The sequence below is a fragment of the Labrus bergylta genome, chromosome 14, assembly GCF_963930695.1.
Source record: "Labrus bergylta chromosome 14, fLabBer1.1, whole genome shotgun sequence".
NCBI classification, from domain to species: Eukaryota; Metazoa; Chordata; class Actinopteri; order Labriformes; family Labridae; genus Labrus; species Labrus bergylta.
In genome coordinates, this window is record NC_089208.1 from 22,771,330 (window position 1) to 22,787,052 (window position 15,723).

Genomic DNA, 15,723 nt, shown 5'->3' on the forward strand with positions numbered 1-15,723 from the left:
TAAAAAAGATAACATTATTTAACACCATGCCCAGATTGTCAGCTTATTCTAAGAAATCTTCACTTAATGAGTCAAAAATGGACATTTTTAGATTGCAGTAATCAAAATGCAAACGCTGCAGCAGGTCTGAAGGGTTCCTTCACTGCTCACTCACTCTAATATTTCCCAAAGAAAACAACCTGTCACTAAGTTTTAGATATGGGAAATTTTTCATTCGAGTAATCCCAATCAGGAGCCAAAGAAAAGTTTTAAAACCATCTTTTCCTCCAAGCAGGGTTCATACAGAGATTCTGACTCACACTGCTGTTTGTTCTGGATCATGTAAAGTGTGGTCAGTGTTTTTTTCAAAAGTGTGAGGGTGACCTGGCAGCAGAGAAACAGAGAGCGAGAGAAAAAACCTCCACACACACAACTCCCGCACTGACTGTAAAACACCTTCGTGGGCAGTTTGTGTTCCCAGGTGGACTGAAGCTGCCAGAACGGAGGCAGTGAGGAGGGCAGAGCCGGCCTGGTCTGCAGGTGCTCACAGAGGCAGGGATTGTTCCCTCTGGAGACGGATGTGGGGGGCTGGGAGAAACCAGAAGTTGTGTATCGTAAACATATACACGCACACACACTGAGACTCTCCCTTCAAGCGCTCTGATTACGTCAACCTCCTAACCTCTTCTTCACACCTAGGCTCTCCGTCTGCGCCCACCCGCTCTCACAGCTCGCGGCCCCCGACTCCCAGCATTCCTCAGGCCGGTGTGAGGAAGAGGTCGCCGCCTGGGGATCAGGGGCCAAGCGGAGTCTGAATCACGACAGGTTGGAACAGGCCAACCTGATAAACAAACAAACAGCAGCCGTCCTCTTTAGCCATGCTAACTGTGTGTCTCAGAGAAATGCAGGCACAGAGAGAAAAACAGCCACACTTGCCCCTCTAGTAACAAACTGTGTGAGCGCACGAGCCAATACAAACAGAATTAAGAGCAAAACAGCCCTCTTACCTTCCTGTTTCTGGTTAACATCTTATACAAATCTCTGCAGCACGAGCCGTTAAGAACACCTGCAGGCTTCAGGGTTTCACAAAAACTTGCACCATGTGGTTAAAAAACAAACAAATGAATTACAAGGCTTGAGCTGCAACTTAAAGACCTGGACCCTGTTTGTCTTTTGTTGTGTGTGAACAAGCACAAAATTTAATTTGAATTATATGTAATTCTAACAATGCAAAAGAGGGATTCTGCACTGAGAATATCAGACTTGGACTGGATCAGATGTCTGCACTCAGACTTTACCGTCTGCACACCCCTGCAGTGTAAGAAATATAAATATTTAACATGTAGATGCAGCTAAACTCTGCATTGGTTTATGCAATAAACAAATAAAAGACAATACAAGAAACAACTGCACAACAATGCTCCTTTGTGTGTGTGTGATTCACCACTCGCTCTAAAACTAATAATGCATGTTTTATTCTACGCAGTGGCATCATTAGCGGTCTGTACAGATCTCACATGAAGGATAGAGGGAAATGGATTTCTTTGAAACACCAGAAGCTTTCCATTTTTTTCAACCAATGCTGCAAAATCCAATAAAACATAAAAAAAAGCTCAAGAAGGAGAAACACAAGAGCTCTAGATTCTTCATTCTACAGTCAAACAGGGTGTAAACGACATTTTGGAGATCGTGAAACGCTGTATTTATCCTAAAGCTAACAGAAGTTATAACACTGATTTCTTTTTTCCTGCAGGATATTTTTGTCCTGAACACACCATTCAGCTCGCCTCAAGTCAGTCTTAGAACGTCAACGTGAAGGAGGAAAACACTGGGCTGTATTCTTCCCCTCCTCAAACTTCAACCTGACCGCTCGGCCTCAATGGGACTTTGTGTGCAGGTTTGTGTTTGAATGAGTCGGAGGCTACATGCAGACAAGACCAGGTCCTGTCCTCACATGAGAGGTCTTTGCATGGTATCTCCCTAAAAGGTGAATTAATTGGGGTGCGCAGAGTGGAACAGGAAACCCTGCCCTGAGTCCTCAGACGCTCCGAGTACATGCATGCAGCCTGCCTGGCTACCAGCTATGTTTTCCTTTCTGTTGATCTGCTGCTGCTGTGAGGAAGTCTCAACTCAACATGTTATAAACTGCTGCAAAGTAAATATTACCCGCTTCCAATTAAAGCTATAAGATGGAACAACCTGCACTGAATGGGCAAAATAAGGAAAGGCCTTGTGTAGTTTTTTGAAGTTTGGTACTTACTGCACACAATTCCAAATGTTTCCAGAAAAGTACAAAGCAGGAAAATGTATTAAAAGTTAAAGTAGTTTTCTTATTGTGGCCTCAACATGCAGACAATAACACATTTGATCCCTCGTTACTTCACAACTGATGTCCAGTTAATGCTCCACATTATTACTAATTTTACATGACCTCCTTTCACAAAAGCACCGCACTCCTGGAAGTTTCTGACAATTTCAAGGAAGGGTGCAAAAGTCCAATCTATAAAAGGCCGTATGAAGTCAGTATGAGCTGATGTGCGACCGCCACTTGCTCACCACGACCAGGTGATCAGGACAATGACATCATCCACGTTGTGTGGAGCTTCTCTGCTTTTCACTCGCCTTTGTTTTCCACTTTTGTATTTGTCTTGAAGGAAACATACTTTACACGATGCAGTGATATTAATCCAAAAACTGTCCTAGTACATAAGAGACCTCCGCGTCCTGCACGCCCACCCATCTGCCACCCCCCCCCCGCAAAGTGTTTCTCACACAGATAATATTTCAAAAGCCCTTTTTTAGACTGCTTTTACCACAAAAGTGCCAAAACTAAGCTAAGCCGCTACCACGTCTTTGTACGGTCACATTGATTTCATGACGGCGTAATATCTGTGTCCCAGTCTGTGAGTTCATATTTTGTTTCGGCGTTGCAGAAGCACGACACAGCTGGAGCTCCACATACACGTTACGTTAATGTATGGCAGCTTGAAACGATGGTCTGAATAGAGCTACACTGAGGTTCATGTGTGAAAGGCATGTTCCTGAAGATATCAGGGCGTGGACGTTCTGAAATTATCTAGAACATGTCAGGAGTTCATGTGTCAAAGAGGGCTTTGGAGATATGATTAACAACGAGAATCAGCATCTGTTTTTGGGTCGCTCTCTTACACAACCTGCAGGGAGGAAAGATGAGACTGTTTTTATGTGCTTTCTTTGGTTTCTTTTTTAAGAGAAAGATGTGAGGCAGTACTTAATCATCGGTGGTTTATTTGTGAAGATTATCCATCTTTTAAATTGTGTTGTCACTACTCTACAAAGTATAAACCTCTTTACTGTCCCTGTGTAAAGAAAGAGCAACATGTCGGGCATATTTTCTGTGAACTGATACTCTCCGTGTGGGCAGGTCGAGCCTCTGGCTTTCATTGTTCCATCCAATTTTAGACAACAACTAAACATCAGAGTCAGGCAATAATTACCCTCATCACACGGAGAATGCGTTCAGAAGGATAGCTAGCATTTTTCACACGTGTAATTATGGGATTAAAGGAGACTCACCTGTTTGCAACAAGCCGATCCCGCTGTCTGACACTCCGTAGTGCCGCTGGATGTCTTGAAGGACGCCTGAAAACAGAGACAGAGAGAGAGGACGTTAATGTGGTTTCATAATCCTTATGACAAGCATTTAAAGACTCCACTCTATTTGACTTATAGCTACATTAATCGTCAATCTTTTCTGGCGTGTTGTTATTCCCGGAGATGATTGATAGAGAGCTATTATTCACCTTACATCCCAGAAGAGTAATATATGATCCTTGATAAGTGCTCTCCTGGCTGCCATACAACGAGTTCACTGCAGGTTTTTTATAGGGATAATTTCTGGTGTTACATTTTCAAACACACCTTCAGATAAACACACAGAAGCACGTTCATAACACACACACACACACACACACACACACACACACCGCACTCTCTCCACCATTTTCATATGAACATCTGTGTGGAGCAGCTCCAGCAACGAGCCTGGAGTTGATTTTGGTTTCACCAGATGAGGCGCTGAATATTTCAGTCACACAGACTCACAGGAAAAACCTAAACATCGCTCCCCCTGTGAGAAAGCACATGCTCTCCTGCACTCGTCTCAATCCTGTTACTGTAACCTGAGAGCAGGAATGGAGAACCGTCACATTCTGAGCATGTCTGTGATGCCTTAATGAAGTGACCGACACCAGGTGCTCAGTCGAACACATGAGAGCAGCTGAAGATCGGCTCATCACGACATCACGTATCAGAGTGTGTTTCATTTGGCTGCGCTGTAAAGCACACATGAGAAATGTCATAAAGTTTTTTAACACATCATAAAGATCAGACGATGAAGATGAAGATCAGGCGACGATCAACCAGACAATTTTTACGCTCCAGTTAACAAGAAGCAACAAGTCTCATCAAATGAAGTCTGCTCCCTCATGAGGGCGGCAGCCTGTAAAGGTTCAAAGTCGTAGTTTCTAACTGAAGAGATAAATTAGAAGGAATAACACATGTCTGAAGTGAATATCTTTGCAGCCCAGATGTACCGGGTTGTGCTTGGTGGTGCTGGCTGACTCTCTCTGTGGAGCTGGCAGCTCTCATGAGCTGTGTTGAAATCCCCAGAACATGAAGATGGAGCAGCAGCAGCAGCATGACTAATGCTTTAAGGAGCTGCCGCGTCTGATCAGTCTGCTGCTCTCCTCTCCTGAGCTGCTGTAGAGTAACCCGAGGTAACCTGAACTCTACAGCGCACCTGAGCCTCGGTGACTTTCTGAAATACCTACATAGGTAATAATTTTAGATTCTGCTCCTGAATGCTCTGGATTTGTTTGGACCAGAGAAGGTAGGCGGTTTTAAGGCCCCCCAACACGGCCGTTTTGGACGCCCCTCGGTTTGCCAGATATGAGAGCAGTTATCAGGTCAACAGGTGTTGCAGGGATGGAAGCGGGCAAAAGAAGTGGTTCAGATAGAAGTGATTGTACCCGACCTAAAAAGCCTCTGCATGTTTCTAATAAGCTCCACGAGCAGAAACGTGCTCAAACTAGGATCAATATTGGAGATGCTTTTGAAAAATGGAGAGAGGTTAGAACACAGAAAGGTTTACAGACTGATGCAGAGCTGGATAAACACTGAAGCTTCAGTGTCCACCACATGGTGACCTGCGTGAACATCGACTCCAGATCCCGTTTTCTCAAGGATGGTGCATTAAAGAGAAGGATGAAAACGATCACAGTCATACCGGCAATCAGCTGCACCCAGAATAATAGACAAGGTTAATTCTCCCTGGCTTAGTGTTGGCACGGCTCGCCTAGTTGTTAACGCAGAGACACGGCATGTTTTATGGCAGGTTAGACTGAGACCTGAGCGGAGACATACGTCAGATTCCTATCACCTGAGTCAAAGCACCTGCTCACATTCTTACACTGCACGTAGCATTCCTGTTAAAGCCCAACTCTCACACCTCTGTGACCTGTTTCTCTTTCATAATGAAGTGGTGAAAAAGGTGCTGGTCATCTCCCGGTTTCGCTGAAACTCATCGACACGTATCAGGAACTATAGACTATGAATTCCTTTAATACATTTGATCTGCTGCACAAGATCAGCTTCCACATGTGGTTGCTGTGTTCCCTGATAGCAGTTCTCACAGCAGTCTGAGCGCACAATTATTTGGCAATTATGCCGCAAACTGCCCCGAGGCAGGTAAGAGTCAATTTACATTTCTACTGCAAGGCAAATCTCAGCTCATGTCAGGGTGTTAGTGAAGAAATCCGATCCCATTTTGTCGCACCTCGAGGGTAAAGTTAATTCTCTTGTCAAGAAGGGACACACAATAAAAAAAGTGGGACACAAACACACACTTGTATCCTCTTAAAAATCCTGGAAGTTGACATCGCTACATCTCCTTGCACACACACTGGTTGTGACAGCGACTCCTCGCCCCCTGTCAGGCCTGTCACACAGCGACAACAGCGTTTAACAGTGTACTGTTCGACTGCAGCTGTACTCTAATTAGCCTGGATGAAGTGCACGCACACACACACACACACACGCACGCACGCACACATACACACACACACACACACACACACACACACACACACACACACACACACACACACACACACACACACACACACACACACACACACACACACTTGACACATACACACAGCCTGCTGGGAGGGGGATTCCTGCACCAGATGGTGGAGCGTCCCTCCTGGACAGAGAGTCTGGATTGTCTGAGCCACACCCGTCTACACTTGGCACACAATTGCAAGACAATTAATAAAGGTGGAGCTGAAAAATGGGACTTACTGTAATATTAGGATGGAGGTTAGTTTCTGTGTGATACAGAATATACAGCTCTGCTCTGACAAGATCTGCTACATATCCGACTAAAGTTATAAGATACAAAACATGATTTGTGACATGTGCAGCTGAATAATCCTCCACTGAAGTTAAGTGATCAAAGCAGCAGTTTTTATTGTACTTGATTCAGGAGCGCTGAGCTGTGTAACCATACTGAGCTAATCTGTGACTGATTACAGCCCGCAGCTCTGTGTTTGTGCAGCAGACTGATTCTCTGATGGGGAACCAGACACTCAAACCTTGCCCCTTAAACTTTTAGTATTGTCGCTCAATCGACTACTTGTCTGCTTCCTGTTGAACAGGAAGGTGACAAACACCGGCGGTTAGCTTGTGCTAGCGGGTGTTAGCTTGCAGTGTAGGTACAAGCAGTAAACGTACACACTACGTCCTGCAGTGAGGGTGAGCTTCTGGGGGGTGATAATCCCAGTCAGGAGGGGCCCAGTTTGAATTTTGTGTTTAAGTTTTCCTCTTTGACATTTTCCCTGCTTGGCCTTTAAACAGACTTTTCTTATCTGATCCTAAGAAGCTCAGATTTATGAGTTTGTATTTTATTAGAGAAAATGTAACGGTCATGAGCTATTAGCACAAAGAGGTTCAGTAATCTGCTCACTGGTGATGTATTACAACCTCAGCCCAAACTGGCAGCACCCCGTTCTGTTGCCATGGCGATGCAGTACGAGCACTCACCAAAACAATAAAAATAAAGGTCAAGAGACCACAAAGCATCTCAGCCCTGACAAATCTCTCAGCTGCCTTTTTTTCTGATACTGAGTGATGTTTCCACTGTGCAGCATAAATCCTCAATTACACAGGAAATTAAACGATACCAGAAATAAAGAACAGAGCATGACAACACAGCAGTAGTATAAAGAGGGCACGTTTCATTACAGCTAAATATCAGGTCACTGTAGTTGTAGCAACGCTGCAAATGTGACCCAGCAGATCCATTAAAGTGAGCAGTAATGAGTTCCTCAGTCTCGATCCGCCAGGGGGGGCCTGAGCTCATCTGAGCGTGACGTCGGACAGAAACACGGCAGGAATGTGGATCTTCCAGACGGCGCGCAGCAATAACTGCAGCTCCCTCCATCTTCATTTAAGGTAAAAGAACTCACAGGTACTCTGTAGGCCACGCCCTCTGACACACATGTACAAGCAGGACACTAAACCGTGTGCGTCAGAAGCATAAAAGAAGTGTGTAGGACAATTTAAAGGGAAGTCTAGGTGTCCTCCTCCGTAACATTTTCAATAGAGATGTCATTTCCTGCATTCGGCTGCATTTAAACATTTTTCTGGCTGTAGCATGACCCCAGACTGGATCACCTGAAAGAGACCCGTTTACTGAGTAACTGTCCTGGACAAACACTCAAAATAAAAGCATTGTTTGATATGCAGGAAGTCGTATCATAGAAAATAAAACAACAAAATCGGGCTTTTACTTTGAAAACTATACCAGAGTCATGTCAGATGCATGCTGGGTGCTGCATATCCTGCATATATGCTAGTTCACCGTTCTACAAAGATATGACACTTTCCCACTTTGTCTTTCTAAGACATTTGTATTTGATTCTTTTTCCTTCTTAGTTTGTTTTGCCCTGAAAAATCATGAAATCATGATTTAGGGGAGAGTGGGAAAGTCACTCTCCCGTGGATCAAACGCTACCAGGTGACGGCTGAGCTTAGGATGTCTGATGAAATGTTTTTTTAGACATCAAGGTTTGTATACTAGCAAAGACTACTGTAAATGTAAGGGCTTTTTCACTTAGCCGTGGTGACTTGACAGACATTTGTGTGAGTGGAAGTTTAGAGTTGAGCTGAAATCAGGCCCTTTCATGTGATGCTGAACTGTAGAGTCAGTGTGTCTGCAGACAGTCACAGTGGTCACCAGCAGACACTCAATCCAGCCTCTCATAGAGTCTGCCTTTATTACAAGACTTTCAGTCGGGCAGCAGTAGAAATGACTCAAGATAGTGAATGTGAACGTTTCACAAATGCTGCTTTTAGGGCGACGTTCATTCACATGAATGCTGCTTTAGTCTCTGCTGCAAAGACAAGGCAGACGATTTATTGGCTTTACTGGCTGGAGTTTGTGATTCAGTGTAAATCAATCAAGCTTCAGAAAACTGAGGATGTTTTTATCTGCAGCATCATGATTGCAATAAAACCTTGTTCTCCAGTATGCTCTCCACTCTTTAGCTGATGTCACGTCTTACCTCAGGAGACCCCTCGCCCCCCCTCCTGTCTGACAGAGATAATCTCCCACTGTGAGGAGCATATGAATAACCAGGGTCAGGAGAACTACTCCTGAAATTATCTAGATATTTTCAGGAGTGCATATGTGAATAAGGCTTTATAGAAGAAGACCCATAACCCCCTTCTGATTTCACCTATTGTGTCTTCAAGTTCAGCATTCTGCTGGTCTACATCTTGGTTTTTTTTTGGAACCAGAAGTGACCGTATTTGTGCAACAGTAGACGGCTATTATATCATATTGTCCATCATTCCCGACCCACTGACAAGTGCTCCGCGACCCACTTTAGGGTCCCAAGCCACCAATTGAGAACCACTCCTCTGAATAACATACTGACCTCACCAAAGAGGATCTTTCTGTTATTATTTCAGGTTAATTTGCTCTTCAGTCTTCAGTTAAAACATCATGATGTGACATTCAGGAAACATCTAAACGAGGAAACAGCATGCTGTTTTTGCAAAGCCAGCTTTTGTGCACTGACGCATGCTGCCATCATTACTCCTCTGGGACCACACACACACACACACACACACACACACACACACACACACACACACACACACACACACACACACACACACACACACACACACACACACACACACACACACACACACACACACACTGAAAACTCCATCAGCTTTATGAGGAGAGATTTCATGTCAAATCCCCAACAGAGACTCAAGGATCTCCGGCCCCCCTCTTGGATCTATTTCTGCTCAGAGAAACTAGGCTAAGAGGAAGGAGAGGACGGCGGCCCAAATTAACGGTGACGAGTGTTGGAGAGACGAGGAGAGAGGAGAGGGGTCATGAGGATGAGAGAAAGACGAAGTTTGTGCTACAAACAGACAAACAGTCTGGGTTGGATTTGTCTTGTACATTTCCATTGTTTATATATAAAAAATCTGTGTGTGTGTGTGTGTGTGTGTGTGTGTGTGTGTGTGTGTGTGTGTGAGTGTGTGTGTGTGTGTGTGAGTGCTCCCCTTTCCCCTGGTTTCAATGTGTGTGTTTGTGTGTGTCTGAGGGAGAGGGAGCCAATAGATGGAAGTCGTTCATTCTGGCCCGAGTGTGACGGGTAGTGGTAAACCGCTGTGCTGATGTGGCCCGATCCTTCCCCTTCATTCCAGTCGAGGGGTGATCCCTTTTCATGTCAGAGCAGTCAGTATAAATACTCTGGGAAAGGAAGCGGGGGGACGTAATGAGCGAGGAGAAAGTGCATCTTTTCTGCTTGTTTTGAGAGCAATTTCTGGATTTGAGCGAGCAGAGAGCCTCAGACTTCAGCGAGGAGAAAGCTGACCACAAATATGCCCGACTGTGGCCGACGGGCTCCTGACCGACTGCTCTGCTCCCTTGCCATGTGGCCGCAGTGGGCGGGGGAGTGCTTTTTCCATTCCACTTCCTCTCCCCGCCACACAGAGAGGAAACGTGCTGCAGATGTCTGGGAAACAGTGAGGAGCCGCCTGCCCGGGAAGACTTTTAGTGTTTGTACCAGAGAGCGAAAAGAGAAAGAGACGGGGAGTGTGAGTGTGCTGGAAAGTTCAAGTCGAACACATGAAACCACTTGTACTTCAGATGTACTTTAGGATTTTACATAACCCCTCCACCGACAAGCATAAGCCCGACATACCGTACGGTTGTATAAAATCTGTGGCTGTCAGCTCACACTTTGAGACTGAATCGTTCACGACTTACGACCAAAGGTCACGATTTATGTGCTCACACTGAACTTGTGAAATCAGGAAGGAGCATTCACAGATGTCAGTAAGAAAGTCAGATCTATGTGTATTTCCACTGCAGCTCAAATACGCCCACTCAGCAAAAACGCTCTCACTCTCTTATCACCGATAAACACAAGCTAACTAGCTGCTTAATCATAAGAAATATTTCCTGTCAGCTGGAGGGCTGCAGGTATTTCCTGCCAACTTTTCTTCCTTGATTGGAATAGAAAGACAGATTATACAGGCATGCCTGCTGTTGCTATGGTGATTTCAGACGTTGTCCGTCAGTTTGTGCAGGCACTATGAGGGAAAAAAGGTCCTGAAATTGACGAATCAGCTTTTGGTCGTACAACCAAAATATCAAATATGCAAGAAAGTCATGGAGTGGTCGGGAGCAGATCGGGCGTCCTGCCTCAGCGTACGCTGCATGAATAATCAATCAATCATTATTTGTATAGCGCCATTTTATAAAAAGTGTTATCTCGAGGTGCTTTACAAAAGAGCATATGTGATAACATGCAGGAAGGATTTCTCCTTTGTATTCCTCGTGTTCCTGTTGTCAGGAACACGAGGAATCAGCCTGATGAGCCCGTCTGGTTTCCCTTCAGGTTTATTCTTCTTTAATCGCTTTGATGTGAAGCTGTGATATCTCGGGTTGTTACAGTTTGAGTTTAGTTAAATTTAGTTAGTTAACTTTTCTTCGAGCTAAGATCAAAACTGATTGTGAAGCTTAACTGTTGCAATGACTCCAACATACATCTGAACTTTATAAACAGGTCAGAACAAAGTGTAATACTATAAACGATTTCACTTCATGTTCCTGAAGGATGGACGCCGTGTCGAGCTTCTTACAGTGATACTAATAAACCACTTTGATACAGCAAGCTGACTCAAACCATAATTCCTGCCGCTGTGTGAGGATAAAATGCTTTTTCACTTGAGACAGCTTTCACTCTAATCTTTGAAATGTGTGAACACCAAATTGGGTCAAAATCTAATTAGATCTCTTTAGAAGCCTGCAGGTTTGCCAGATCAACCACTTTGATTAATAGGACTTTTTTTTTTTCATCCTCATTTTCTTTCACTAATCAAAAGCTGGAATTCAGCGGAGGGGCTGCGGTGCATTAGGCCCCGCCAGAACGTGCTAAATATTTGATGGTAGTGGAGAGGACGCATAGCGAGGCGTCGAGGGAGGAGACTAAACCTATAGCTCATCAATAATAGATCCAGGGCTGGCCCACTTGTTCGAAGGAGATAATGCTTCAGACGTATTGGAAAGGAGAGGCAGTGAGGCGCAGCAAAGGTATTTGAGACGAGATGAGGCCGTCTGACTGCCAGGGGATCTCGGCGCGCTGTACTCGTTCACACCAGAGTCTCTCAGGAATACTGAACAGCCGTTGAACTCAACCCTTGAATGTGGAGCGTTATTTACGGGGAGTTTTGAAAAGCAGCCACGTTGAACCGGAGAGAATCACAGAGAGAGGCTCAGACTGTGTCCGGTTTGATTTCATGGAGAAGTGATTCAGTCAGTGTCCCTTTCACAGAGCCGTGAAAAAAAATGCTCCAAGGTTCACAAACCATTTAAACATAATCCCAGAAAACAGTAGTATGCAAAGACAAAAAAAAAAGCATCCACAGGGGCATTAAGCCTTTTACACAACATGAGCCGTCTGGATTTTTCCACTTTAAAGCAGCATTTAGAAGCAGAGTGAAAAAAAAGAGCTCTCAACTTTTCAAACAGGCATCGTCACCAAAGGTCATCGGAGGAAACAACCCCACAAACACTCAGGTTTAAGCACTCTGATGATGCTGCTTATGACATAACAACACTTAGCTAGCAGCTGTGTAAGGCTGCACAACTCCGCTTTGAGCTAAATGCTAACATGCTGCTCACAATGACTCAACAAACTGATATTGAGTAAGCTGTTTTCACACATGCACTCCTGAGAATATCCAGATCATTTCAGGAGGACTGCTCCGGAGATTCTCCTGACCTGGCTCTCCACATATCAGTGCACTATACCGTGTAGATGGCGTTTATCGTGTCTCACTTCAGTACACTATCACTCATTTTGTAGTGCTAAATGGCGTTACTAAGTGGGGAGAGTTAGAGTTATCAGCGATGAGGGAAGTTTTTCTGATGAGCTCACTTCTCTTTGACCTCCCTATGAGGTAAGTAGGAAGCAGTGAATGCAACCCCTCAGTTTAGCATGTTAGCATGTTAGCAATTCGATTTAGATTTTTAAGACAGTACGCCAACCTGCTGCACGGCATGTACTCATACCAGCATCATTGTGTCTTTTTTGGACAGATGTTGAGGTAATGTTTGCGTCTTGCAGCTTTTTCTCCATGTATTTAATCCGCTCACTAATCAACACTGAATGCACAGAGGCCTTTAATTGGGAGCTGCCTTTATTTGTCAGAACATGCAGCCACACCAGGCTAGTAAAAGGGACCTGGACGTAAATCATGATGGCCTTTGTTTAGAAGTTTTACGGTATTTTGTTAATAACCGAAGTTTTGACAAGCTATAATTGAGAGCCGTTGGGAGCCCTACAGAAACATGTATGAAATCATCAAAGTTACTGGAATTCGTCCTCTGGGGTATTCAGATGTCTGTACTGAAATGTGTGCTAATGCATCTTGTGTTTGTAACAATGTTTCACTGACTGTGGCAAAACTTGATGTGCTTCTCCACGGAGCCTCTAACTAACAACTAAAGATCCATCCTCAGGGGAACATGAATGTCTGTAAAAATAAATGAAACTAAGACAGAAACGTAGTGAAAGTGATGCACCCAGAAATACACACACACATAGAACCACACACACAAACACACCCACACACCAACTAATCCTGCTGTGCTAATTTTAATTACAGAAATGCAGTTATGTCATGAGGGGACAACTTGTCCATCGAAAGAGCAGAACAGTCACTAATATAACTCTTTGCATGTCAATGTGTGTGTGTGTGTGTGTGTGTGTGTGTGTGTGTGTGTGTGTGTGTGTGTGTGTATCTCTGTGTAGGTGTGTGTGTGTGTGTGTGTGTGTGTGTGTCAGCACATGAATTATAAAACTCCTGTCAGTAATCCCAGCAGTGCCTTTTTACATAACAGTATGGAGGATTAAAGTCATTATGGAGTGTTTTTTAATGAGATTTCATTGCTCCTCTCTTACTTTCCTTTCTCTCTGGTTTGATGCTGATTTGGAGAATCCACTGGGGGGGGGGGGGATTTAACATCTTGCTGAATAATTATCATAAACTGTACGCACATTTAAGACACGCTCTTACATTGTCGTACTTAATGATCCAGACAAGACTTTTTTTGTGAATCATCCAAACACAGAGCAGCATGAAGCACTACTGATGAATTCTTTACATTTCTGCTTTCAGAACATTTCAGTGCTCGCGACTTGACTTTGCTCGCAGGGCAAGCTGTGAGGAATAACGATGAGATGCCCTCAGGCTATGATACAGTCCACACCTCAATGCTGCTTCCATGAAGAAAAAAACCCCAGAAGGTGCACGGCGACCTGAAGCCAAATTAAAAAGAAGAAAAGAAAATTGGTGCAGATTTTGAATTTTCAGCTCAATTTAGCATCAAACAGTTAGAGCGGCTGCTATCTTCTCTCAATACTCACAGGGCGTCAGATGCATGAAATGGAGAATTAAGGGGCATACAGGGACCCAGCTGGTTCAGTAAGGATGAAATATATAGACCAATTTATTTTCAAGACAGAAAAATAATTCCCTTTTTTTACTGTGAATTTCTGCTTATTTGCATTTAAAAAAGGGAGGGGAAACAAAACAGCAAATCTGTATAAATACCATGATATACAATAAAAAGAAACTAATGGGATGCAACCAATAACCTTGTTGTTAGTGGGCGCCCCGTGTACGGAGGCTGTAGTCCTCAAAGGGGTCGGCCCGGTTCGAATCCGACCTGTGGCTCCTTTCCCTCATGTCATTTCCCTGTGATTCTTCTCTCTCTCTCTGATTTCTAACTCTATCAGCTGTCCTACCTCTGAAATAAAGGCACAACAAGCCCTAAAATGAACCTTAAAAAAACTATTACAAAACCAAAAGGAAGTACTAAATGTTCCTTGTGTGGATGTAAAACTTTAAAACAAATTGGTTTAAATTTATTAATTTTCAAAAATGTAATTAGGGATGAAAGTTTCACCCACAATGAGAATAAAAGTCCAAGTAAATAGGAAGCAAAGCTCTCTAAGGTCATTGCCCAGCTACGTCGCCTCATCCCTGCAGTGAAACACCATCCATTTTGTTACAGGCTGGTACGTGGAGGTTAAGGATGACTGATGAAGGTAGAGCTCTCTGCCATTTTGACTCTTTATGTGCAACGTGATACATCTGTCATAAATTAATTTGTCTCTACTCCCACACAGACATCACAGCTCCGACTGGGCCACAGCTGCAGAGACACTCCTTTTAGAACAATGAACTATACATACTGAGAGTGTTTTTACAATGTTTATGACCTAACAGCTACTTCAAAGGTCCAATCAGTGAGATGTGTAGTGAGTGAAATGATGAAGTGACCTTACTGTATGATCAGACATTAAGGAAACATGCTATGTTGAAGTGCTGGCTTCTCTGACAACAATGCAGCAGCCAGTATGTCCTCCTTCTAACTTTAGATTCTGGTCCTGAATGCTCTGGATTTGTTTGGACCAGAGAAGGTAGGCGGTTTTAAGACACCCCCCACATGGCTGTTTTGGACGCCCGTCAGTTTGCCAGATATGAGAGCAGTTATCAGGTCAACAGGTGTTGCAGTGATGGAAGCGGGCAAGAGAAGTGGTTCAGATAGAAGTGATTGTACCCGACCTAAAAAGCCTCTGTGTGTTTCTAATAAGCTCCACAAGCAGAAACGTGCTCAAACTAGGATCAATATTGGAGATGATTTTGAAAAATGGAGAGAGGTTAGAACACAGAAAGGTTTACAGACCGATGCAGAGCTGGCTAAACACTGAAGCTTCACCACATGGCAACCTGTGTGAGCAGTACCCATTTTAAACACTAGGGGTCAGAGTTACATATTGCTCCTTTAATGCTACAAAAACTCGTGTGAGTCTAAAAGCATTTTCAGTCTGAGGTGTTGTCAAGGTGACCTCTTAATGCACACATCCCTCAAAAAGCAATCCTGTCGATACCACTCTCACACTGACTTCATTTACAGAGGAAGTAGAGAGGACTAGAAGGGACTAGGAGTGACACTATGGGACCACACATTTTGTTCTCGGTTGACAAGCAGCTGGTAGCCACTTTTCCAGTCACAGGTAGCCACTTCCCAAAAAATTATACCCAGCTTTATTCCCCATTTTAACCCAAGAAGGACAATGATTGACAGAGTACCAAGAGTCT

At 44.0% G+C, this 15,723-nt stretch overlaps 1 protein-coding gene across 2 annotated transcripts in view; it reads right to left on the reverse strand.

Annotated features, from left to right (window-relative positions):
- The window catches only part of spns2 (SPNS lysolipid transporter 2, sphingosine-1-phosphate), an 84,665-nt gene that overhangs the window by 54,297 nt on the left and 14,645 nt on the right, over positions 1-15,723 (reverse strand). For both annotated transcript variants that reach the window (XM_020650438.3, XM_065962885.1), the window contains exon 2: positions 3,535-3,600. In XM_020650438.3, coding sequence (XP_020506094.2) covers positions 3,535-3,600 — 66 coding nt within the window. The remainder of the gene's footprint in view (positions 1-3,534; positions 3,601-15,723) is intronic.